This window comes from Protopterus annectens, chromosome 16.part0 (assembly GCF_019279795.1).
Source record: "Protopterus annectens isolate FY-2018-M chromosome 16.part0, PAN1.0, whole genome shotgun sequence".
In the NCBI taxonomy this organism is placed as follows: Eukaryota; Metazoa; Chordata; order Ceratodontiformes; family Protopteridae; genus Protopterus; species Protopterus annectens.
In genome coordinates, this window is record NC_056750.1 from 551,331,442 (window position 1) to 551,358,191 (window position 26,750).

At 42.0% G+C, this 26,750-nt stretch overlaps 1 protein-coding gene across 5 annotated transcripts in view; it reads right to left on the reverse strand.

Annotated features, from left to right (window-relative positions):
* The window catches only part of USP20 (ubiquitin specific peptidase 20), a 5,014,215-nt gene that overhangs the window by 3,277,550 nt on the left and 1,709,915 nt on the right, over positions 1-26,750 (reverse strand). For 4 of the 5 annotated variants that reach the window (XM_044058629.1, XM_044058628.1, XM_044058626.1 and 1 more), the window contains exon 11: positions 14,124-14,261. The exons of the other annotated variant lie outside the window; for it this stretch is intronic. In XM_044058629.1, the coding sequence (XP_043914564.1) occupies positions 14,124-14,261 (138 nt within the window). The remainder of the gene's footprint in view (positions 1-14,123; positions 14,262-26,750) is intronic. 5 annotated transcript variants of the gene reach the window in all.

Consider the following 26,750-nt stretch of genomic DNA (forward strand, 5'->3'; position numbering starts at 1 on the left):
GGTAAGAAACCAGTCGTCCAGGTAGGGGAAGACCTGCACCCCCTGAAGCCTCAGGTGGGCCGCTACCACTGTTAATACTTTGGTGAACACCCTGGGGGCTGTGGTGAGACCAAAGGGAAGGACCCGGAACTGGTAATGACTGGCTCCCAGCCGGAAGCGGAGGAACCTCCTGGAGCGCCTGTCCATCAGGATGTGGTAGTACGCATCTTTGAGGTCTATAGAACACATCCAGTGATTTTCTCCCAGAAGGGGGAGAATAGATTGCAGAGTGACCATTCAAAATTTTTCCTTGGCGACTGCCAGGTTCAAGAGAGAAAGGTCTAGAATTGGTCTTAGTTCCCCCGTCTTTTTTGGCACTAAAAAGAACCTGGAGTAGAACCCTGATCCGATCTGGTCTGGGGGGACGGGCTGGATGGCTCTTTTCTTTAGCAGATGGCCAATTTCTGCCAAAGCGGCCTCCCGTTGACCGGGTGGAACGTCTGGGAGGGACTTCAACTTTGGTAAGTGACGAAAAGGGATGCAATATCCTCTGGATATGATTTGGAGAACCCAGCGGTCTGATGTTATGGACTCCCATGCCGCTAGGTGCCCCGAAAAACGTCCCCCGACTGCCTCCAGAGTGGAGCAGCCGGGCAACCCCTCAGGGTTGCTGCGCGGGCCGTTCAGAGAAAGGTTCTCTGGACCCGAAGTTCCTGGGAGCCCCTCTGCCTCTAGGGCGGCGTCCTCCCTGTCCTCCTCTGCCACGGAAGGACTGGTTGTCCGGAGCAGGCTGGGATTGCTGCGACTTCCGGAACCACATCTTCTTCTGACCCTTTTGGTTCCTAGAGTAGGGCCTCTGGGGTGCAGAGAAGCGGATTCCGACGGCAGACAGCGTCTTCCCGTCCTTCTCGCTCTGGGTCAAAGTGTCGCGAACGGTTTTACCAAAGAGGGCAGAACCATCAAAGGGGGCGTTCGCAAATGACGCTTTGAAGGGCTCAGAAAAATCGCAGTGACGGAGCCAGGCCTGACGTCTAGTGACTAGGCCTGCCTGCGCTCTAGCGGCGCCTTCCGTAGCATGGGAGAGTAGCCGCATAGAGGTATTAGTAACTGATCTAAGAGTGGCCATGCGGGTGGAGTGCAGCATTTTGTCCTCCTCCAACATGGACTCTGGGGGAGATGCAGCGTATTCTTTAATGAGATCTCGCTGCATCCTAATGACGTGTGCCAGGTAGTTCAGCGCCCTTACCGAGAAGGTCGCTGAACTAAACATCCGCTTCCCCAAGCGGTCCATCATCCGAGACTCCTTGCTCAGGGGATGGACTGAGGGACTCTCCTGAGCAAGTTCCCTCTTGGTGGCCGCCGTCAACATGGCATCTACCGGAGGCCCCTTACTCATATGGGCACGGTCGGACGGTGGGCTGAGGATCCTATCGGGCCTCTTACGGATTGGCTCCACGGTGTCCGGTTCCTTCCACGCCCTGGTGGTAATGAGGTCCACCAGGGGGTCGGCAGGAGGGGACACCCAAGAGGTAGACGGGCCCGCTTCAAATGCCTCCAAGAACACGGACTCGTCCGAGGAAGACTTGGGGGCAGACCACCCCCCCCTTATACGGAGCATTTCCATGATGTCCCCAAATGAGACATCCTCGGGGTGACCGTGGGGAGCCTTCCTTCCTCCAAGTCCGTGTCTTCCGTGAGAGACTCGGGAGTCAATATGCCTCCTTTTGCACGTATGCTTGCGAGGAACATCCTCTGGGATGTTGTCAGAGTACTCCTCGCAAGCAGTAACCTGTTCCAGGGGAGCAGCTTGGGGCACAGAAGCGGGCTGTCCCAAGGGCCGGATGGTGGAAGCCTGACCCAGTGCAGAGGGAGCTGGACGGAGCCGAAACAAGTGCCGGGGTCCGGAGACCCTCAACAGGGCCCTCTCCACTACATCAAACGCCGAAGGGGAGCCGACCTCGACCAAAGGATCCGACAATCGGCTCCCCTCGGATCCGAAGAGGGATCGGAGCCGGCGCCGGCGCCGGATCCGGCGACAGTGCGCCCGACACAGATGGCGCCGAAGGAGCACTGATCCCCGGATCCGAGGCTCGGATCCAGGCTCCGAGAGGTCGGATCCGATGCACTCGAGGGCAGGGTCGGATCCGAAGTACAAAGTACTATCGGCGCCGACCCACCCTCGGCCCGGCTGCTCGGCTCCAACTGCTCCGAACCCGGGTAGCGGGTCGGAGAAGGAGCAATCGGTTTGAAAAAGGGTGTTGAGCTCCCCCCCAGAGGGGGGGGGAGGCAAGAGCACTCCCATCTGCATCTGGGCCTGGATGAACCTTCTCATCATCCGGTCCAGATCAGCATCCGAAAGGCTATACGTAGATCTCGACGAGGCTACCGAGGTAGGCCTAGAGTGCCTCCTCGATAGCCTCGAAGGAGATCGGGTCTCCTCCTCCTCAGGTCCCGGTGAAAAACACACTGGAGACCGGAGCCGAGGCGGAGGAGACCGAGCCAACAATGGAGCCGGGGGAGAAGCCCGCTTGGCTGGCGGGGCCGAAACAGAGGTCTCGGCCCGCCGCTTATGGTGCTTTTCCCTCCGGTCCTTTTTTCTTAGCATCCCTCTCCTCCGAACCAGAAACGGGAGGTTGAGTCCCAGGAGGAGGAGGGGGAGCCGCAGAAGGAATAACCGTGGGTACGGTTACTCCCGAAGGAGCGGAGGTCGGAGCCAAGTCCGGCGGTAAAAGGCCCGCCAAAACAAGCTTGGACCTCCACTCCTTCAATGCCCTGGGGTTGAACCCTGCACAAATGGAACATCCAGATGTGAGGTGTTCAACCCCCAGGCATCTAACACACCGAGTGTGGCCATCAGCTGGGGAAAGCTTATGGCCACACTCGGAGCATTTAGAAAAAATAGACTTGGGTTGCTCAGACATCCCAATCTACAACAGTAGTTACTATAACTAAAGAAGTAACTAAAGAAAACACAAAATCACTCACAGGCCCAACACACACACACTACGCTAACAGCGAGGGGAGGGATATAATTTTTAGATTAAACACTAAAAAAAGTAAATATACCAAAGGAGAAACCTACACTTTCACACAAATAACCAAAGAAAATCTAAAATTTTACAATTTAAATACTTGAAACTAGCACTTAGCTGGAGAGCTGGAAAAACAATCTGGTCACCATGCGCGGCAAACGAGATCTGAGGTCATGAGGGTAGAGCAGGGCATTATGGGTGAGGGGAGGAGCTGAGAGCTTGGATCCATAGCTGGTAAACCATGCCGGTTCGGATCCGATATCGGATCCATAACCCACAGGTTGCAGACAAATGAATCTCCTACTTCAGATAATAGCTTTATTAGTATTTTTAAACATTCTGAAGAAGTCCAGTACATTAAACCTGGATGAAAGCGCTAATTATTGGCACTCGGACTTTTATTTGAATTTTTATTTTATTTGTTTTCTTCTAGTTATTATGTTGAAGTTTTATTATATATACTCTATTTCTTCAATATTTAACTGAGTTTTTTGGCATATATATATATATATATATATATATATATATATATATATATATATATACAGATATATATATATATATATATATATATATATATATATATATATATATATATATATATATATACATATACACACACACATATATATATATATATATACATACACACACACACACACACACATATATACATATATATATATATATATATACACACGCACACACACACACATATATATATATATATATATATATATATATATATATATATACACACACACACACACACACACACACACATATATATATATATATATATATATATATATATATATATATATGTATGTATATAGGTATGTATATATGTAAGCATAAATACATACATACACATATACCATATGATAATAAGCAATGTATGCTTGATTTCCACAAACATGGTTTAACGAATACACCACAAAAGATGTAACCCACTGACATGTAATTGTTATGATTCATGGTTTACTGACATTTTCTTGCTGTTTTTCACATACAATTGACAATCTAACGGGTATGGTCGTTACTGAGTGTAAGCAGGGCTGGAAATAAGAGATGTCCATGTACTCTGCCTTATGCACAAAGTACTCATTTGATACATGAATATTCACTTGCCATGTAATTTTTTTACCAGAAAAATGTTACACCACATGAATACTTGACTAGCAAAGTGTCACCACTTCCCTCCCTTACTGATAAGCTACAGATCACACGAACAATAGCTTGCTTTTTTCAGTCCATCTAACATAATGACTGCCTTATGTCTGTACCATGCATTCTACATCCTGACAAAAATGAGAATGAGGTCTCTAACTGCACACAATACTCCACATGGGGTTTTACAGGCTGACCATACTGTAAAAGGTAACAACTTGTATTTTCCACCTATTGACACTACTTGTGTGTGCTAGTATTCTGCAAGTTTTCTCTGCTGGTATGTCATAATGCCTTGACAACAGAAGAAGCCCCCACTGCCTCTCTTTACTTTGGTTGTTGCTACTACCCACTTTTTAAATATGTATTCATCACACACAGTACAAGCCTAACTAGTGAAATCACCACAAAGCCAGGAATACCCTCACTGAAATCATCATCATTAGTGAAACGTTAGCATAGGTCTACTCTTAAGAAATTACTTCAGTAAACACAGCTGAAGAACAGAGGAAATCATCATTCAGACAAAGTGGATGGTTTTCACTCCATATTTTTCTTTTTCCTATATATAAACCTTAGCATAACAGCCTATTTCAGCTAATCTTACAGGGTTTATATTATTGCCATCATATTTGGATCTTCCATCCTGCCAAATGGTGATATCTGGCTTACATTCATGTTATCTGCACAACAGCCAAAAGATGGTTCTTATATACCAGCTCCATATAGAAGGATGAAGCCCTGACTGCAACCCAAACAACCAGAATTTGTCCATTCAGTGATGGAAAAGGGAAGGGATGTACGGGAAGATATGACATTTTGCCACCTCTCGCTCTTCAGGAGCGACTTCCGTCTGCAATTAGGCACTATTCCGCTGACGAAGTCATGCTATCATCACAAGACAGACTGCATTAAGAATTCTGCATTGAGGGTATGGCCAGGATGCCAAGCTGTTAACAGCATAAAAATTGTGCTCCGCCTCCGTTCAGTTTTTTTTTTTTAAACAGCATTTTTTTTTTTTTTTTTAATTTTTAACAAAAAAAAAACTTCTTGAAAACAATAGTTTTTATAAGAAATAGAGTTGAAGAAAATTCAACAAGAAAACAGAGTTTTGAAGACTTTTTATTCATTTAATCTTGTCAGAAGTTCATCTAAGTAAGTATAGTCATGAGTCACCTTAAAGATTCCTCACAAGAAAATGGAATGAACAAAATTGAGACAATACAAGAAAATGTGACACAAATTGACTTACTGAATGAAATAATGAAAAAAACATTCAGATGAAATCAACCCTACAGAGGAATCACTAAATGACGTGGATGTCAGATTAAATGAAAATGAAACCCAAGTGGAGTTCTTGCTGAAACAAAACAGTACTCTTTTGGACAAAATAATGATCTTGAAAGCAGGTCCAGAAGAAAGAATATAAGAATTTATGGTGTTCCTGAAAAAGAAGAAGACGACAACAACATGATACAATTCCTGGATAATCGGTTACCAAAAATCTGCCTGAGACGCCTTCTTTTGGAACTGAAAGAGGACATACACCTCTTAAAAAATATCGCAACAAAAAAAAAAAAAAAAAAACAACCTCACAGAGATCTATTATTGTCTGATTCCTTTTTACACAGGATAAAGGTCTTATATTGAAAATGGTGTGGTCACTCTCTCCAATAACTTTTAATGGCAAAACAATTAGCTTTGACAATGACTATACTTATACAGTAATGTTTAAGAGGTAAGCCTGTGTACCATTAATTAAAAGTCTTAAGAAATCAAACATTACTGCTCAAATCCTATTTCCTGCAAAAATAAAGATGTTTTTATCTGAAGGACAAAAGATACTTAATGCAGTGGATAACGCACTGGACTATACTCAGAAAAATAAGCTCCTAGACATCCAAGAAGAAATGGACTGGTCCTCAGTGACTTTTGTATCAAAGAATGGATGGTCAACAAAAGGAAGTAGTAACAGCAAAAGGTTTAAAGAAAAGTAATAGTGAACCTCTTATTTTTCATCAGACCTGTTCTTACTATTTCTATCACTGAAATCATTGCTTATAGTACCATTATATCTATTATTTACTAGGTCACATAAATATGGAGATATTCCTCAAGATTGGAGACATGCACTTAACTAAACCTATCTAAGGGAAAGAGGATTAGGACAAACCCAGAGTCATATAGACCCTTAGGTCTACTTTCATTTTATGAAAAATAATGGAAAAAGTAATACTAAATAAGTTATTGTCAGAACTGGAAAGGTTGGGACTTGAAAATATAAATCAGCATGCTTATGTTGGAAATAGATCTATTACCACCTGTAACATGATGTGCTGTAACAATATAACAGCTATGAATGAAAAATTGTGCTGTGATGTCATTTATATAGATTTAACTTCCACATCTGATAAGATCATACACAAAACACCGATCAATAAATTACAACTAGGTAATGATTTACTCTTGTTAAGATGGATAGCTGCATGGCTTACAATTAGGACATGGCAAGTATACAGCAACTGGACAGGTAAAATTCTTGGTTACATTCAGGGTGCCCCCACAGGGTTCTGTCCTAGGCTTGTACTTGTTTAAATTGCATCTTTCAGATCTATTTTTCATCTGAGGTGTTCTACAGTCTGTATGCAATTATCTAAAACTGGATAAACTGATTACATGTGTTACAGCTTGGGCATGTCTGCAAAAGAATTTAACTAAATTGACCATTTGGGCACAGGAGAATAATATGCTGATAAATGCCTCAAAAACTAAGCATATGAGATTTGGTAGACTTAAATTGAAAGGTGAATATTTAATACAGCACACAGTGATTTCAATTGTAGATTCATTTAAGGGCCTGGATATATGAATAGATCCATCTATGAGTTTTTCTAATCATATCAACCAATTGACTAATGACAGTTATAGAACTACAGGTTGTATAAAAAGATTTATAAAGTCTAGGAAATTAGAAATGATGAAATCACTGCTTGTTAATTATATTAGACCCAAACTTGAGTACGGAATAACAACATGGAAACTTTATAAGAAAACAAGCATGATTAAACTGATAAAGAGTACAGCAGAAATATACCAAGTGCATTAATGAATGTGAAAATTTTAGTTATGAAAAAATGTGAACAGCGTAACCAACGCTATACGCCAAATGAGTAAGGAATATGATCCACCAACACACCACCAATGAAAAAGACAACAGCAGTTACCACAGCGTCTCAAATAGATATTCCACAAAGACTTCAGCTTTTTGAGAATATGCATATACGGAATCCACAGCCAAAGAATTTTTTCACATTTATTGAAACGAAACAATCCAGGTTAAGCGCTTTCACACACCAAAGCGTGTGCTTCCTCAGAACAACATTCTCCTGCTCAAACACTGCTTAAATAGCCAAACTGGCGCTCAAATCATTTAAAGCTGATGTTAAAGCTTAAAGCAACATTACAATTTATATACAACCACCTACAACCTGTTTAGACTTGCATACAGACATATACATAAATTACATACTTTTAATACATAAACTGTGTGCTCATAATATAAATACATCAATCGCACAAGGTGCGACAATACCTATGTGCAAAATTGTATACAAACTGATATACAAAATTAATTATGGGATGTTTATAAATTATCTAATATGTGCCTACACTGTATATTAAATATCAAAAAGGGAATAAATTCTAACCCTTAAAAAGTGGATATGTTAAAAACTCCTACTAAAGTTTACGTTTGACTTTTCTTTTGGCAATATGGTGGAGGAAGCAAGGAGAACCGGAACCAGGCCTAAAGCAAGCCAAAATATGAAAACATATGCCCATGTAGCTACAAGAGAATCGGAATCAAAAGGTACTGTTATTAACAAACTTAATAAAACTGGATTTCTTAATAAAGAAATTAGTAAAGAACATCTTTTAAAGGACTTTTTGGACACTGATTGTGTTTTTGAAAAAAAGAAGGAGAAAGTAAACAATCAAACACACTTGTTCAAGGGGACTTTAAGAGATTTAATTTATGATTTTGGTAAAAGGTTAAATATGATTAATGCAGTCAAACTTGACAATGCATATTTAACGCATTGTATTAATTCTAATATTATACCAATGGGATTGCGTTTTTATAAAGCCCCTATGGGCATTGACTGGACTGATGATGTGTGCTCTGATTTTAACAAATTGTTTGATAAATTTGGTACTGAATATATTAAATTGTTAATCAAATATTATGACACAAAGCTTTGCAAGGAATTGCATGAAATTGAACAATTGAATGAAATAATTGTTAATGATAAGCTATTTCCACAATGGGAGAAGTTATATTATAGGCAATTTGACTTTGCAAAAAAGCGAACAGACAAGATTTTGGAAAGGAAACATAAAAAATATACTAGGGATGTTGAGCAATACAATATAGGTAAGGCATACTCTTGGAATAAAATATATCAGACTCCACATAGGGAATATAATGAACATAAGAGGGATGTGAATATGAGAAGGGAGAATTTTAATGAACAAGGGGAAAATTTTCACCAGGAATACAACAGAAAGCAATACCAGAAATGGACAAAGGACAGGACATGGAGGTAATTAGTTTAAATAATGCAGCTTTGGACATGAGCATTGGAGAGTGTGACATGCTCATAGTAAATGAAGGGCATATTAGTAGGTATAATAATTTCCAGATATTTAATTATACCAATATGAAATTGAATACGGCCCACTTTGGATTATTTTCTAAAGGTATGCAATTTATACCTACAGGAAACTTTAGATTAGTGGATTGCATTTGTGATATTAAGAAATATGTGAGGAAGCTAAATTTGGCTATAATGTTTAAGGACAACTTATCTCAAGGGGAATATCATAATGATGCAAATACAAAAATATTAAAGAGGAAAAGCACATTTATGCCTATGATGAATATGGAGGTAGGAAGATTTGAAAGAGCTGTCACACATGACATCTACCACAAAAAACAGTTGTTTAGGAAGGGTGGGGGTTGTACTAATTTAACTCCCGAAGAAATTAAAGTCTTGGATGAATTAAAAACAAGTTCTGAATATAGGATTATGAAACCTGATAAAGGGGGAGGGGTTGTGATATACGACAGTATGGAATATAAGAACAAAATACATGATTTACTTTATGATCAAAAGAATTATGAGAGTATTTCCATCAACGAGTTGAATATTGCCTACAAGAGGATAGATCTATATCTGGAAGAATATCTGATAGACAATAGAATTACAGATGATTTATATAAATTTCTTAGGGTAGAAAATCCAACTTTAGCTACCATGGTGGGAATACCAAAAGTACATAAAGATGTCAACAACCCTCCCTTTCGACCCATTATTTCAGGGAGCAAATCCAAAACTTTTCCTATAGGGGTAGCTATTGATACTATGCTAAAACACATTTATAACAAGGTTGAACATTTGGTTAAAGATTCTTGGGAATTTTTAGCCAATTTCCCTATATATACAAGTAGCAACAATATACTATTTGCCTCTATAGATGTAGTGGACCTTTTTACATGTATCCCCAAAACAGAGGGCTTGGAAGCATTTAGTGAGAGTATATATAAATATGGTGAGATGGATTGGGATAAAGTGCAACTTATTAATGAGTTAATGTCCATAGTTCTGGATAATAATTATATTTATTACGAAGGAGAATTATTTAGACAGGTCAATGGTGTGGCTATGGGGTTGGCATGTGCCCCAATTTTTCCCAACCTGGTAATGTTAAGTTGGGAACAGAGGACAATTTTTTCAAGTGAACATATGGACAGGATCAAGTATTATTCACGTTTTTTGGATGACATATATATTATATGGGAAGGAGATATGAGATCTTTTGAGGTATTTTTTTCTTATTTGAATAACAGTAGTAATTTCTTAAAGTTTACCTCAACATGCAACAATGTGGGGGTCCCATACTTGGATACCATGATATCCAGGGAAGATGGAGTATATAAATCTAACATACATAGAAAAAACACCTTCACAAACTCTTACTTGGATTAAAAGAGTTGTCATCCGACTAAGACAAAGCAAAATATCTACAAAGGGCAATGCATAAGGGCACTTAGAATGACATCTGAATATAGTGACATGCTTAAGGAGATTGAATTTATTACGTCACTTTTTGCAGACAGGGGATACAAAAGGACAATGATGGAAAAGGTAAACAAGGAAGTAATTAAAGAATGGGGGAAGAAGTATGTCCCTTTATTGGGAATGAAATATAAGGACAATACATTCAATATTGAGGAAACAGTGAACAGAGTAAATGACAATACTTATGGTAGGTGCTGTGTTATTGAATTTGGTCCATATAGTAACAGAATAGAGGAGATTATCAGAAATCATTGGCATATATTGTTATCTAGCGATGAGATGTTGGAAATATTAGGGATAAAACCAAGGTTCGTATATAGGATGGGACAAAATTTGAAATCGCTTTTGGAGAACAATTCAAAAAGAAATGTGACTAGCAATACAGGCAGTACCAGGAGATGTGGTGCATGCAATCAGTGTCAATTTATTACGGAAGAAAAGGAGATAGTACTGGGAAATTATAATAGGACTAAAATAATTACAAAGAAGGGGAATTGTAATACTAAATATATAGTGTACATGGCTAAATGTACAGCTTGTCCTTCCTATTATATAGGAAAAACTGAACAACAGTTCAAGAAAAGAATTTATGCACACACTTATTCTATAAAGAAAAAAGATGAGAAAAATGCCTTAGCTAAGCACATAATTAATAAAGGAGCAGAGCATGAATTCAGGTTTTGCATTTTAGAAGTAATTAAAATAAACCCCAGAGGGGGTAACATCAAAGGGCATTTAGCATTCAGGGAATGCTACTGGCAAATTTTGACAGATGCTACTACACTCCCTGGAATAAATGAATATATATCTGTCAAACCCTTGTTGGAGGTGTAAGAACGTCTCATATGGTCAATGTGATATTATGCATTTTAAAAGACTCAGTATATTTTTATAAGTGTATATACATATATTTATATTTTTATTTATGTATTTATTTATATAGGCATTATTAAGGATTATTTAGTAGGAGTTTTTAACATATCCACTTTTTAAGGGTTAGAATTTATTCCCTTTTTGATATTTAATATACAGTGTAGGCACATATTAGATAATTAATAATTTATAAACATCCCATAATTAATTTTGTATATCAGTTTGTATACAATTTTGCACATAGGTATTGTCGCACCTTGTGCGATTGATGTATTTATATTATGAGCACACAGTTTATGTATTAAAAGTATGTAATTTATGTATATGTCTGTATGTAAGTCTAAACAGGTTGTAGGTGGTTGTATATAAATTGTAATGTTGCTTTAAGCTTTAACATCAGCTTTAAATGATTTGAGCGCCAGTTTGGCTATTTAAGCAGTGTTTGAGCAGGAGAATGTTGTTCTGAGGAAGCACACGCTTTGGTGTGTGAAAGCGCTTAACCTGGATTGTTTCGTTTCAATAAATGTGAAAAAATTCTTTGGCTGTGGATTCCGTATATGCATATTCTCAAAAAGCTGAAGTCTTTGTGGAATATCTATTTGAGACGCTGTGGTAACTGCTGTTGTCTTTTTCATTGGTGGTGTGTTGGTGGATCGTATTCCTTACTCATTTGGCGTATAGCGTTGGTTACGCCGTTCACATTTTTTCAAAAGTTACGCTTGTGTTTCTCTAAAATTTTAGTTATGAAAGACTAAAATATCTGAATTTGTACAGTGTCTTTTACAGATATTTAAGAGGAGACAGTATTCAAGTATATAAGGTATTTGGAGATAAAGTCTAGGAATATTTGGGTTATCAAAAAGTAGTACAGAATCATCAGGCAACCTATGAGGAAGATTGTACAGGAATGAGAAGTGTACTAACTGGTTCTCTAAGAGACCATCTGATGCATGGAACATGCTACCAAACTACATTAAAGCAAGCACTAATTTATATATTTTTAAGAACAGCTTGGACACTTATTATGGGAACAACCATTTTGGTACACTGGCAGACTCGAAGGGCACTAATGCCCTTGCTTGAAATATCTGTATGTATCCTGCTGTAGGATCCACTCAATATTTCCCCATCCTTTTCTTAATCTCCAGCCTCAGTGGACAGTACCAGGGACACAAAGGTTTAGAACTGCAACAGAACATGGAAGATGGTCAGCTGGAAGGTAAACAATTCAGGAGAGTTTCCAGTGTCCTCTATATGAAGACCACTGCAACAGCAGTATTAGTATTCAGTGAACTCTGGCTGTGTTGTATTACTTTAGGTACCACCTCTGCCAGCTTGGTCATCTCAAGGGTAGCACTCCATGTTCATCAATGCAATACATGTTATTGGCATACCAGCCTCTAGGCAGTTTCACTTAATCAAAATATGTGCATCTCACTCCATTTTTACACTGATGTTAGCTCTTCCACAGGAAATAAATGTCTTCACAGTGATACATAATTTTAAAGACCTAGTCCTTTACAAACGAATTAGAAACTTTTCGGAAGCTGATTTATACACTAAAATAATGTTGCTGAATGCAGTATACAAAGGAGGAGGAGAACATTTTTTAAATATTTTTTCCATTAACAATGTAATTGTCTGCAGGCAATGTACATTATTTAATACCATTCTGGAGCTTTGCATTACCTAGTGTAATAAAAAATGTTTATGCCTAGCTGGTGCAGTATGTAGCAGAGCTCTGTAAGGACTTGCAATTAAGTAGTCATCTCAGACTAACCTGTCCCACTGCAGTTTGATGTCTCTCAACATATATGCTGCAATGTTTCTCCGTAATTGCACTCCGGGGCTAATTTTCTAAACTCAACTAAACACCATCACAAACTCAGCAGATTCCATTTGAGAATGTAATCTTCCTTTGTTCATTAGACTGTCAAGGCTGTTAGACCAAGATCTGATTTATATAGTACAGTACAAATCCCAACACCACTAGGATGTATACGTTTAAAATTACTTTCTGTACTTTATAATGGAGAAAACCTTAAGACTATCATTTATCATAGCTGTTCAGACACTGAACTGGATTTATGATATTGCTTTTTGTTTGTACCAATAATCTGTACTACTGCTGTTGTCAAAATGGCTCAGGTCATGGCTAATAAGCATCCCTGGTGAATTTCATATACCTGGTTGAAATGGTTAAATACATAAAGTCTTAATGCTAGATGCTACCACTGTTTGTCATTATCAATTTGCTGTAAAGGAATACAGTGGTATCTTCCCTCAGAGGGATGAATTTTTTTGCAATGCCCAACAGAAGAGTGGTAACAGCTTCTGCTGCAGCAAGAACTCTTCTACATCATTACTTTACTATAAGAATCCACACATATTTAGTCTGTGAGATGCCTAATTTATGGGCTGCACTGTGCTGGATCCCCTCTTTCAGGATAACCATTCCATACCTTCTTTGATGGCATCCACTCCTGGCACACTAGTCTTTGTTTTTAATCCCTGACAGCAAAGCCACAATATAGTCCTCCATCACTAAGCAACACAGACTAGGCTTAACCATTCAGCAGAGCAAGGGCTGTACTTGTCTTTTTCACTTTGTATACCTCCACCATTTGATAAAAAAATCAAATCTACAACTTGAAGCCCCCAAATCTAACTGATTTCAACTTAAAAATAAATACAGAACTGAAGGAATCCTTTTACTTTCAGATTTTCTACCAGGCAGATTACCACCTATTTCTGTTATGTTCCACTTACTAGTCACTTGTGCACTATCAATTATTTGACTAATGAAATGTTACTCGCTTACACCGCAGCAATTCTTTTGTGCATACAGACATTTTCTCACACTTATCAAAGTAAATAAACCAACTTTGATAAGACATTCATGTTTCAAATTATAGACTTAAAGGAGCACCTTTTTTTAAGGAGTAGGCCTGCATAGATCGCATTGGACTGGAGCGAGGTGGACTACTGGACAGCTTTGAATGGACATCATGGTGGATGGGACTGCAAGGTCGGGATGAAGAGCGCAAGTATGCATCATTATCAGGCTCTATGAAAACAAAATGCACATTATTTAAATTACTTTTTACTCAAAAAGCTTTTTTTCTCATTTGCCGTGATGAAGACAGCAGTCTGCTCTACTCAGTTAAAATTAAGATACAGTAGTCACACCTTACCACAGCAAGATACTTGTCACTCCTTACCATAGCAATACTTGTATTCTAGGCATTTTCTATGAGTTGTTCACATTCAAAACTTCATCCCCTCCCTCTTCAATGCAAAGTCCACATAAATCAGATGGTTTCAGATGATAAATCAAGGGTGTACAACAGCTGAAAGGTGACAACACAAAAAGACATGGTACACTGTGAAGGGTTTCTTTACCTACTGTATTAACCTTTGCCCAAATCCTGACTTAACTGCTAGTGATGTATACATATGCACCTGTGAGACCTACCAGGTACCGTGATCTCATTAAGATGCCATACATATTATCTTGTAGATGCTTGGAGATAAAAGTATGGCCAGTTCCTTTCCAGAGAAAAGCCCAAAAGTTACTAGAGCATTGCCCTTACTGTTAGCATTACTAAACAACCAGTCTTCATACCACTCAACTGTCCAGATTTGTGTATCACATTTTTGGTCTATCCCTCATAAAATTTGTGATTTTACTGGCTAATCAATGATTGACGTCACTAAATAATAACATATTTGAGTTTCAGACTTGAATTTCTTCAGAAAATGCATGCTAATGAAAAACATGTTATTCTAGCAACTTTCTAAGTTTGTAAGAAAAATATTTTAAAATATGTGCTTGATTTGGGGTCTTCGTCCCCCCATTACTTCTGTTTTTTTCCAGATTTCTTGTGCTTAGAGTTTGAGAGGTATTCAACTACGTTCATCTTGACCAGTAGTGTGTCAGACTGTACTGTTTCCACTATGCCACTGAGATGTGTGTTCTTCTTACTGCTGTTTAGATAGAGGCTACATAAGAACATCAGGCAATAATGCATTTTCTAACTTCACAAAGATGAACAAATACAATTTTCAAGCTGTAAAAGTCACACCATCATAAACTAAATCATCACCAAAACAAAACTGTCTGTAAACTAAACTAACAAGAAACAAGTATATGATAGAGTTGATTTCTAAAAAAATCATTCCTATCTGTTTAATACTGAATCAGCCTACTAGGACTAGGGTCTGTAGTAACCAAAACTTAAGCTAGATGTCTGGCTTTAATGTTTACTATGTGAACATAAAGAAACCAAAACCCACCTTACCCTGAGTTACACTGGCACTGATGCTGAAATATACTGACTTTTCCGCTATCAGGTAAAACTTAAGTAACATAACAACACTGAGGGCTTCCAAAGAGGTTGCACACTGATAAACATGTTAATTAGAACCTATCCACTGTAAAAACTACAAATGTAACTGTGGAACACCTCAGATGAAAACGTTAGGTCTGAAAGATACAATCTAAACATGTAAGGGCCTAGGACAAGAGCCCCGCGGGACATCCTGACTATAACCAAGAATTTACCTGTCCAGTTGCTGTATGGTACTTGTCATCTTCTATTTGTAAGCTATGCAGCTATCCATCTTATCAAGAGTACATCAATACCTAGTTGTTCTAATTTATTGACTAGTGTTTTGTGTATGAGACCCTGTCAAATGTTTAAGTTACATCTATATAAATTACATCACAGCACAATTTTTCATTCATGGCTGCATTACCCAAATGGTAAACTCCTGTCAGACCAAGCTTCACAGACACATTTCAGTTCTAAACCATGATTAAAGTGCTTTATGTCTACACTAAATTAAAGTGTAAAAACGTGCTGCCAAAATTGACAGATGTGGATGAATGTGTTTTTCTATTAGGAAGACAAACATTTGACAACATTAAAAATAAGATGATGATCCAGAGGGAAGCATAATGCAAGAAAATACCTCTGTTGCTGGTGGGTCTTCAAGCACAGAAAGCATTTGACAGAGTAAGATGGGATTTTATGAGTAGGGCAATGGAATCATTGTTATTCCCTGATACAATAAGGTTAATCAGGATGATATGTGAAGGACTAGAAGCAAGATACAGTGGGATGGTTCCTCTTGATAAGCTGTGACTGAACAAAGGAATGAAGGCAGGGTATCCTCCTTCCCTTAAGTTGCTTGCTTTATATTTAGAGCCTTTGGCAATCAAAATAAGGATCTCACAAGAAAAGTTGGCTTTATCTGCAGATAACATTCTGTACTTGATAAATACAGAAGATAACATTTCAATGTCATGGAACATTGTGAGACGGTTTCAAGCCTTTTCAGGATACAAAAATAATGAAAATAAAACAAAACCTGTATCAATAAATTATGTACCCTCATATGAAATGGTTCGGCAATACCCATATTTATGACTACACGATACAATTAAGTACATAGAAGTATAGATTAAAAAGGTTTCTGTTATGGCAGCTAAGGATATGTGGGAAGAAGCTAAACAAAAGAATGCAAACACCTCAGAAAGTGAAAGTTCTCCTTAATGGATATTTACAATAAGATACAAGCACCAAAAACGTTTTTAGACCCTTTAGTTGTATATATAGATTGGGCATATTTTTATTAACTAGAGGAGAAGTTTTGGACAACAATAAACAGTTGGAAGAATTTATCTGGGATGGGAAGCAAGGGTGTAGCCAGGCATACTCTTTGTACTCTGAAGAGTACATTTTTTTTCTGACCTTGTTAGAAACACTGGGGCTTTATCAGGCTATATTATGTATATAACCATCTAGATTAACAACATGATGTATATGTTTTGGGGGGGCAGTTTGAATGATGTGACTATTTTTAAATGCCCTTGGGGGCAGCAATAAGCATCTTTTGAGTACAAAATAGAATTCACTGAAAGAGATGTTGATGAAGCAGGGACAAAGTACAGGGAAAAAAGGAGAGAGTGGGGTATTGGATGCAGATCCTTAAGGAAAACCACTACCACCATACAAATTAATTTATTCATAAAGCTAAAGAAAATACTCTAAGAGCCAAGCCAACACAGGAACAGAGAAAGGAGATTCTGTCGATGGGAATGACTGCAAGTTTCCCTCTTTATTCAGATGCCATACCACAGGCATGTCAGTCTGAACTGAACCCCTTGGAATGAATATCCTGAAAAGCCTGCCATCATCTCCAAAACATTCATTTGAAAACTGCCTCATAATGGACCATGATCCTTGGACAGTCCTCTTTTCGAAATGCACCCAAATTCAAGAAGAGCAGCATCTGTCATGGCCATGTCCAGAAGAGGTGGAAGAATGAACATTCTCCTGGTAGATGCCAAGGAAGACTTCAGCCCTCACCTGATTTGATTCAGCTAGACCTCAGTTAGCGTACAGGGAGCTCCATTGGATATGTCAGCTAAACCCCCTGCACTGCCATTGTCCACTGTAGAACACTCATGTAGTACCTCACTAAGGGAAACTCAAGCAAATGGCAGCTGCCATATGTCCCAAACAGCAAGATAAGCTGGAGGTTATGGGTAAGAGTGCAAGGAAAAAGCAAGACCCATCATGGCCGACAATCTGGAGACTAGAAGCCTTGCAATCGGAGAAACTGTACCCAGGTGTGAACCTATCAATTCTACTGACTGTAGAGGGAGAAAGCTGGACTTGTAGTAATTGTGTGATTTCAAAGGAGATGCACAGTTGAAATAAGTTGTCCCTGGCTATGATTAACAATGCTCTCGTGGAGGAGGTAAGGAGCCAACTGTCCAGGTAAGGAAAGACCTTGAATCCCTGAAGCCTGAATCAGGCTGGCATGACTGTCATGCACTTGGTTAACACCCAAGGAGGATGGTGGTGAGATCAATGGGCAGCACTCAAAATTAGTAATGACTGGCTCCCAATATAGAAGTACAGAAAAAAAGAAGTTATATACTCACCATAACGTTCCATCTGAGTAGTTGTACTGCATTTGTCTTCATCCTGTGGGAATACGGATCTGTATCGAATCCGAGCCGGCAAAGATTACTAGCATCAGCTCCGAGCTCCAGACTCCTCCCCTTATCCATAATACACCTCCGCTGCCTTCTGTCCCCAGATCAAGTTTGCAGAACTTATACTTAGAACCTGATAACATACTTGTGACCTATACCACAGCCCGTAGGTTGAACATGCGCCAAGGTCCAGGGGAAGGAGGGAGGGACGGTTGAAGACAAATGAAGTACAATTACTCAGATGGAATGTTATGGTGAGTACATAACTTCTTTATTTGAAGTAGTTTACTTCATTTGGTCTTCAACCTGTGGGACAGAGTCCCCAGCTACTAAACTCCTGGGAGGACCTCATGGAAGGATATTCCAGAGCACCGCAGAGCCAAAGGATGCTCTCCTTCTAGATGTCAAATCCAATTTGTAATGGGAAATAAATGTATGAAATGAGGACCAAGTAGCTGCAGAGCAAATGTCATCCAAAGACACCTTAGACCAGAAAGCTGCAGACGTAGCCATGGACCTAGTGGAATGAGTTTTAACCTGACCTGGAGGAGACCTGCCTTTGTCCTTACAGACCTGCAGGATGCATGAAGAAATCCATCTAGCTACAGTGACCTTGGAAATAGGTTTGCCCAAAAAGGGTCTATAGAACAAAACAAACAATTGATCAGATTTACAAAAATTGTTTTCCTATGTAAATAGACTCGTAACTGTCTATGAACATCCAACATGTGTAGTTTGTATTCCATCCTGTTGGTAAAACTGGGAAAGAACAAAGGCAAATTTATAGTCTGATTGATATTGACTGGTGACGCCACCTTAGGAAGAAAAGATGGGTTGGTTCGAAGGGAACCTCTATCTTTATAAAAAATCATGTACGGAACTTTTATGGGCAAGGCCTGTAATTCCGAAACCCTTCTAGCACAGGTAATAGCCACCAGAAAAGCTGTTTTGTATGACAGAAATTTTAGATTTGCAGTTGCGGCAGGCTCGAAAGGCAGAACGACCAGAGCTTGGAGAACCATAGTAAGGTCCCAAGGGGGGGACAAGATCTTTGACCGGGGTGGCGTAGCAAAAAAGTGCCTTTAATAAAGTCTTTACACAGTCTAGAAGATGCCAAGGATGCAGAATTCTCACCCACATGAAAATGAGAAATGGCAGCCAACTGAACTTTGACAGTAGAAGAACTAGCCCCTTGATGGAAAATATCAGCTAGAAAATCAAGAATGGTGGAAAAAGGAGCCGTAAAAGGATCCAAACTCCTCTGAGAGACCCAGAAAAAAAACTTTTTCATTTGTTGCGATAAACCTTTCTAGTAGAAGACTTATGAACAGCTACCAAAATAGACTTAACTGAGGAGGAAAGTCCGGGAGTCCTAGCAATCTTGGGAACTGGAACAGCCAAGCCGTGAGCTTCAGGCTGTCCAGACTCAGATGAGGCACCCCTGATGGGTGCAAAATCAGGTCCTGAATGGGATCTAGGATCCAAGGTGGAGCCAGAAGGTGAGACCAAAGGAAGGGAAACCATACCTGGCAAGGCCAGAATGGGGCATTGAGGATCACCTTCCTCCCCAGTCGACAAGCTTTCTGCAGAAACCTTGGGATGAGAGGAACTGGCGGGTAAGCATACAGAATACCGGGAGGCCAAGCATGAACTAGTGTGTCTCTGGGGGAGCCTCAAGTCCCCTGTTTTCTTTGGCACCAAAAAAAACCTGCTGCACTTTACGTTGGAAGGAGATGTGAAGAGATTGCAGCAAGGCTGACCCCACTCGCTGAAGGTCTGTTCCGCTACTGACAGATTCAGAGACCACTCGTAAGGTATCAGAATGGTCTGACTTAGCCTGTCCGCTAGAACGTTGGACCGTCCCGGAATGTGCGTTGCGATGAGAAAGCGACCGGTGGAGATAGCCCATTCCCACACTCTCATGGCCTTGCAACAAAGGGGATAAGATCTGGTCCCTCCCTGTTTGTTGATATACCAGACTACTGACGTGTCTGATTGAATGGCAATCGTCCCCACAGGAAGAAAGGCATAAAGGGCCTGCAACGCTAAAAGGACCTCCCTCATCTCTAGGACACTGATATGCAATCTGGTTTCTATGGGGGACCACAGGCCTTGGACTGTCCTTCCCGAACAATGCCCCCCCTCCCAAGTTGGGAGGCATCCGTGGTCACTGTGGTTTGGGCTGGGGCTAGAACAAAAGATCATCCCTCCAGAATGTCCGGAGAGCTCATCCACCATATTAGGGAGGACCGACACACTTGACTCAGGTGGATAAGATAGGTTACTGGTAAATCCAACAGGGGCCACTGAATCCCTAGAGTCTATTGAAGAATCTGCATGTGTAGCCAAGCACATGGAAGGAGAGTTATGGTCGCTGCCATCGAGCCTAGGGCCCTCAACACTGATTCCGCTGTCAGGAGGTGAAAATGGTAAATTAGGGGGACATGCATCCTGAGGTTTTGAACTCTCTCTGAGGTCAGCAACACTTTGCACTGTAGTATGTCTATCCTGGCACCAATGTATCACCTGTACAGGGTCTAGCAGAGACTTGGCTGTGTTGATTGTGATACCCAGAAAGTAATCCCTGGTTTGGGAAAGTAGACGCCTGGTGGGAGCAGTGAGGAGCCAATCGTCCAGGTATGGATAGACCTGAATTCCCTGAAGCCTCAGGTGAGCCGCTACATCCGCTATCACTTTGGTAAACACCCTGGGGGCTGTGGTGAGACCAAAGGGTAGGGCTCGAAATTGATGATGATTGTCCCCTAGCCAGAAGCGGAGGAACCTTCTGGAACTTCTGTACATTTTTATGTGATAGTAAGCATCCTGGAGATCTAACTAGCACATCCAGTCGCTCTCTTGCAAGTATGACATGATGGACTGTAGTGTGACCATCCGGAACTTTTTTTTGGCAACTGACAGGTTCAGGGTAGAGAGGTCCAGGATGAGCCTCAAGTCCCCTGTTTTCTTTGGCACCAAAAAGAACCTGCAGTAGAAGCCCAATCTGGACTGATATGGGGGAACAGTTTTGATGGCTCGGTTTCCTAGCAGCTTGGAAATTTCCTGTGCTGCTGCCTCCTTTTGCAAGGGTGGAATGTCCGGTAGGTGTTTGGGAGTTATGGTGGAACCCACAAAGGGGATAGAATATCATCTGGATATGATTTGAAGCACCCAGCGGTCCGTTGTTATGGACTCCCATGCTGCTGGGTGCAAGGACAATTGTCCCCAGACAGCTTCCAGAGTAGAGCAGCTGGGCAACCCCTCAGGGTTGCTGCCCGGGTCAGTCCGAGAAAGGTTTGAGACCTGAAGTTTCGCATAGTCCCTCGGCCTCTGGGCCGGCGTCCATTCAGTCCATCTCTGCTTCTAGGGGAAAAAGAGCACTGAGCGTCCCGGGAATACTGAGACTTCCGGAACCACATCTTCTTATGCCCTCTCTGGTTCTGGGAAAAAGACCTTTGAGGGTTAGAGAAGTGGATCCCGAAGGCAGACAGTGTCTTCCCATCCTTCTCACTCTGGACTAGTGTCTCCTTGACGGTCTTACCAAAAAGAGTTGAGCTGTCATAAGGGGCAATGGCAAAGGATGCCTTCAAGGGTTCGGTGAATTGGCACAACCTGAGCCAAGCGTTATGCCTCATGGACATGCCAGACCCAGCTGCCCTCGCATTGGAGTCTCGTGACATGGGCCAAGTAGTTCAGCTCCCTTACTGAAAAGGTAGGTGAAGCATACACCCGTTTCTGTAGGCGGTGCATTGTCCGTGACTCTCAGTCAGGAGGGTGGACTGAAGAACTTTCCTGAGATAGTTCCTTCTTCGTGGCTGCTACTACCACTATGGCATCCATTGCGGAGCCCTTGTTCCAAGAAGGCCTGTCAATAGGGGGACTCAGAACCTTATCGGGGCACTTGGGGATCGGCTCCATGGTATCTGGTTCCTTCCATGCCCGCGTGGTGATCAAATCCACTAAAGGATCCGTGGGAAGAGACAATCAAAGACGTGGACGGCTCATGCCGAAAGCCTCCAGGAAACACAGACTCATCAGCGGAGGGCTTAGGGGCAGACCAACCTCCCCACTGGTGCAGGATCTCCATGATGTCTCCAAAGGAGACATCATCAGGAGGTGATTTTGGGGAGCCCTCCCCATCATCTAAATCTGTGTCCTCGGTTAGGGACTCAGGGGAGTCCAAATACCTCCTCTTACACGTATGCTTGCAAGGCACATCCCCTGTGGGGCTCTGCGGGGAGCGCTCGCAAGCCATCTGTTCCTCTGAGGGAACCGTCTGGGGACTGAAGACAGAACCGAGGGGGTCTGGGCAGAGTCTGACGGGGCAGTCAGGGGCCTCGATCCCATGGAGAGGACCTGTTCTACTACATCAAATGCCAAAGTACAGCTGACCTCCTGGGAAGCTAATAAGGAAGCCGGTCTCCCCGGATCCAACGCAAGAACTGGAGCCGGACCCGAAGTGGATGGAGCTCTGAAAGAGGGAACCTGGTCTGACGTCGGAGCCGATGGAAAAGGTTCCACTCACTCGGATCCGACACCCAGGCTCCGGCTCCGAGAGCGACTCGGATCCGAACTGGTCGGATCTGACATGCTCCAGGCAGCTGTCAGTGTCGAGGACGCAAAGACCATTGGCACTGACCCCCTGACCAAGAACAACCTCAGATCCAAGAACTCCAAAGCTGATGGTCGGATCGGGGAAGAAGAAATGGGCTGAAGAAAGGGAAGCGAGCTACCCCCTCCTGAGGGAGGGGGGGCTGGCAAGACCCCCATCTGGATCTGTGTACGGATAAAGTGCCTCATTATCTTATCCAGATCCATGTTCGATAAAGAACGGGTTGACCGAGACGAGGCCATGGACTCCGACCTGGCCGGTCAGGGAACTGAGGCCCGGGAGACTGAACGTGCCTCCTCCAACTCCGAGAGAACCTTGGTAACTGGAGCTGAGGGAGTCACAGATCCGTGCAGAATTGCTCGGGGACGAGAGGTCCGGGGACCTCTTCCTCTTTTCCTTTGTCTTCGACTCTCTCTCCCGCTCTCTACCTCTCCTCTGCTCCGCTACCACAGGCTTAGATGCAGGAGTTTGAGTTTCAGCCTGGGAGGGAGGCGAGGAAGGAGGTTCAGTGGCAGGCAGAATACCTCTGAGGGCCAACTTGGCCTTTCTATCCTTCAAAGCTCGGGGATTGAACCCATCCTCTGGGGAGAGTTTATAGCCACACTCTGTGCAGTACTAAAGATAAGCTTTTCAGCCATACTATCAAGCAAGAAGCCTTTAAAAAAAAAAAAAAAAAAAAAAAAAAGAGAGAGAGAGAGAGAAAGAGACAGACCAAAAACTTACATTCTTTAGACTAATAACACACACCCACTCACCACACTAGACTAAGGGGGAGGAGCGGCATCACAGACAAACTACTCTAAACTAACTACAACTACAAACCTACACTCGACGCCAAAGCAATGGGAGGGGAGAAAGTGTATCTATACTAACCTGAAACAGCTAAAAGTAACAGAAAATTTAGAAAAACTTACAATCAGAATCACCCTGCTAGCTGGAGCTCTAGAGACACAATGTTTTCCAAATCGTGGCAAACGAGATCTGGGGATGGAAGGCAGTGGAGGTGTATTATGGGTAAGGGGAGGAGTCTGGAGCTTGGAGCTGATGTTAGTCATCTTTGCCGGCTTGGATCTGATATGGATCCGTATTCCCACAGGCTGAAGACCAAATTAAGTAAACTACTTCAGATCTCCTGATATGTCTCACAATCTTTATATAATGGCAGGAGTCCCAGAGGTCATTCGAGCTTATCCAGTTATCCTTCTTCAACAGAGGTAGAATGAAGGGTGCTGTGACCTAGAATTTGATGTTTTACAAAATTATTCAATCTGCTGAATTCAGAAACTTGCCTGAGATCCTTGTTCTTTGGAATCAAAAATAATCTTTAACAGACCCCAGATATACTTTGGTCATACGGGATCTCTTGGATGGCTCAATTTTCTAACAGCTTTTGAATTTCAATGGCTGCATCCTTCCTCTAATGGGGTGGAACATCTAGGAGACATCTGGGATTTAAATTTGGAGTTTCCAAAAATGGAACTGTATAGCTGATGGATATGAGTCAACACCCATGCTTCTGAGGTGATGGCCTTCCAAGCTTTTTGGGAGTAGAGACAAATGACCTCTGACCGTCTCCACAGTCAGACTGTCAGGCAACCCTCCAGGGTCGTTAAAAGGATCTCCTAGAGAAGGCTCCACAAAATCACTAATTGTGCAGACCACCGCTGCTACAAAGGGGGCACCCATTGTGATTTACACAAACACCCTCTCCCATGGAGGAACCCTCAGATGAAGGAAAGACTGCTGTGCTTTCAAACAAAAATTCCCCTTCTAGTTCTGAGAGAAGGTCCATTGAGGGGTAGCAAAATGCATTCCCATGGCAGACAGCATCTTTCCAGCCTGCTTATTTCTGGGCTAAGTGTGCTTAACTTTAGGCTGAAAAAGAGAACAGCTGTCAAAGGGGGCATTAATAAAGGACACCTTGAAGCAGTGCACAAAATTAAAAAGTCTCATCCAAGCATGGCAACGAAGGCAATGCAAGCACCAGTGGCTCAAGTCATGCCATCAGCCGTGTTAGACAGCAGGCAGATGGACATATTAGCAATAGATTGCAAAGGGGACATCTGAGTCTCCAAAGTCTTCTGAGACTCTGGAGGCTGCTGAGCCTTAATTACCCTTAACACATCTGACACATTGTCATGCTAAGTTCTGGACAAGTGAGTGAGATAGTTCAACTCCCTCAGTACAAAGCTGGCTGAGGTGTGGGATCACTTCCCAAATATTTCCAACACCCTAGATTCCCTATTTGGGGGATGAGTAGAGGAATTTTCTTCCAAGATGTCCTTTTAGTAGCTGCCACTACCACAAGTGCATCCACTGCTGGACCCTTAGTCTACTGTTGTCCATCCTTGGGAGGGGCAAAAATCTTGTCTTGTTAGGAAATGGTTCCACTGTATCAGGGTCCTTCTGAGCCCTCTAAGACACCAGGTCAATAAGGGTGTATAAAAGGGGAATCACCCAGGACACTGATGGGCCCACACCAAAGACCTCTGAAATATTGACTCCTCTTGAGACAGTCCAGCCCCCTCAATGTCAAAGTAGTTCCAAAAAATCACTAAGGGAGGAATCCTCGTGCCAGGATTTTTTGGACCCCACTCTTTCCTTGAGGTTCAGGACAGTACACGTGCTTCTTCTTGCACTGCCTCTTGACTGAAACTTCCTACCCTGGAGTGTGCAGTGGGTTAAACAGAAGAGCCCAGGGACTTAAAGGAAGGGCAGACTACAGATCACATGGAGTGAGCTGACCTGAAGAATGGAAAAGTGTGTCCACAGGCACAGTGTTCAAAAGAGGGGACACCGGTTGTACCTCACTACCCTTTCTCCTGAGGGAAGAACATCCTCTCCACAACATCAAGGGCAAAAACCAAAGTAGGCTCCATGGAGCTGCTGGCCTAGGATCCGAAGATACCAACGACACACTTAACCCCATGGCCGCTCCATCCTGACCGGATGCCATGAATGGAGTTGAGCTGTTCAGAGCAGAGGCCCTGAGCAAAAGGGATGACTCTGAAATAGGAATCTAACATGACCAATACATCCCTATCTCAATGTTTTGACTCCAAGGGTCCATTCGACTCTGTTGTTACTGCAGTCAAGGAAACCAATGTAAGGGGTCAGAGTCAAAATCAGCCAAGACATACGATCCGATTCCAAGGGAGGAAAGGCAACTGGCTCAACAACCTTGAAACTTTTGGGCCCGAAAGAGGAAATGACAGTAAAGGAGCCAAAGCTTCAGACTGTGGGCCAGAAATCGAGGGAATGAGTCCTAACTGCATCTGCACCTGCAAAAAGGGCACAGGCAGCTGCTCAAATCCACAAGTCAAACTCGAGACCGACAGGGATGATCAAACTGACAAAGCCACCGAAGGAGATTTGGAAGCTTCCGTACTGGACAAGAGGCCCGACGACTGGATTCAAACTGGAGAAGCTCAGATCCAGGAAGACTGTGATGATTCAGGTGGGAACTCACACAGGGTAGATGGGAAGGAGGAGGAAAAGTCCTACCTGAAGGTACCCCTTTGGACAAGAAGGGGCCAGGGACACTAACAGCAGGAGTCTGAGCCTTCCCCTCAATCTGTGTTCAAAGGAGACTGGATCCAGACAGACTGAGCCGATGATGGAGCTGAAGCCACTGAGTGGGCAGAAGGTCTTGGGACCTTCGGATCCAGAGGACCAGAAGATTATGAGGGAGATGAACACTTTTGGTCTCCCTTAGGTGTTTAGGAATTCTTGGAGACCTGCGTGTGACCCCTATTGGAATTCTCCTCCTTTCTGGTGGCAGCTCAAGATGAATTGGCTCCTAGTAAAAGTCCCTTCAGGACCAGTTTGGCCCTCCTATCGTTACCAAAGTGGGTGCTAAAACCTTAACAAATGGTGAAACGGGAATCTAGATGAACAGCTCCTAAACAATACATGCACCAGCCGTGGGCATCCTATGA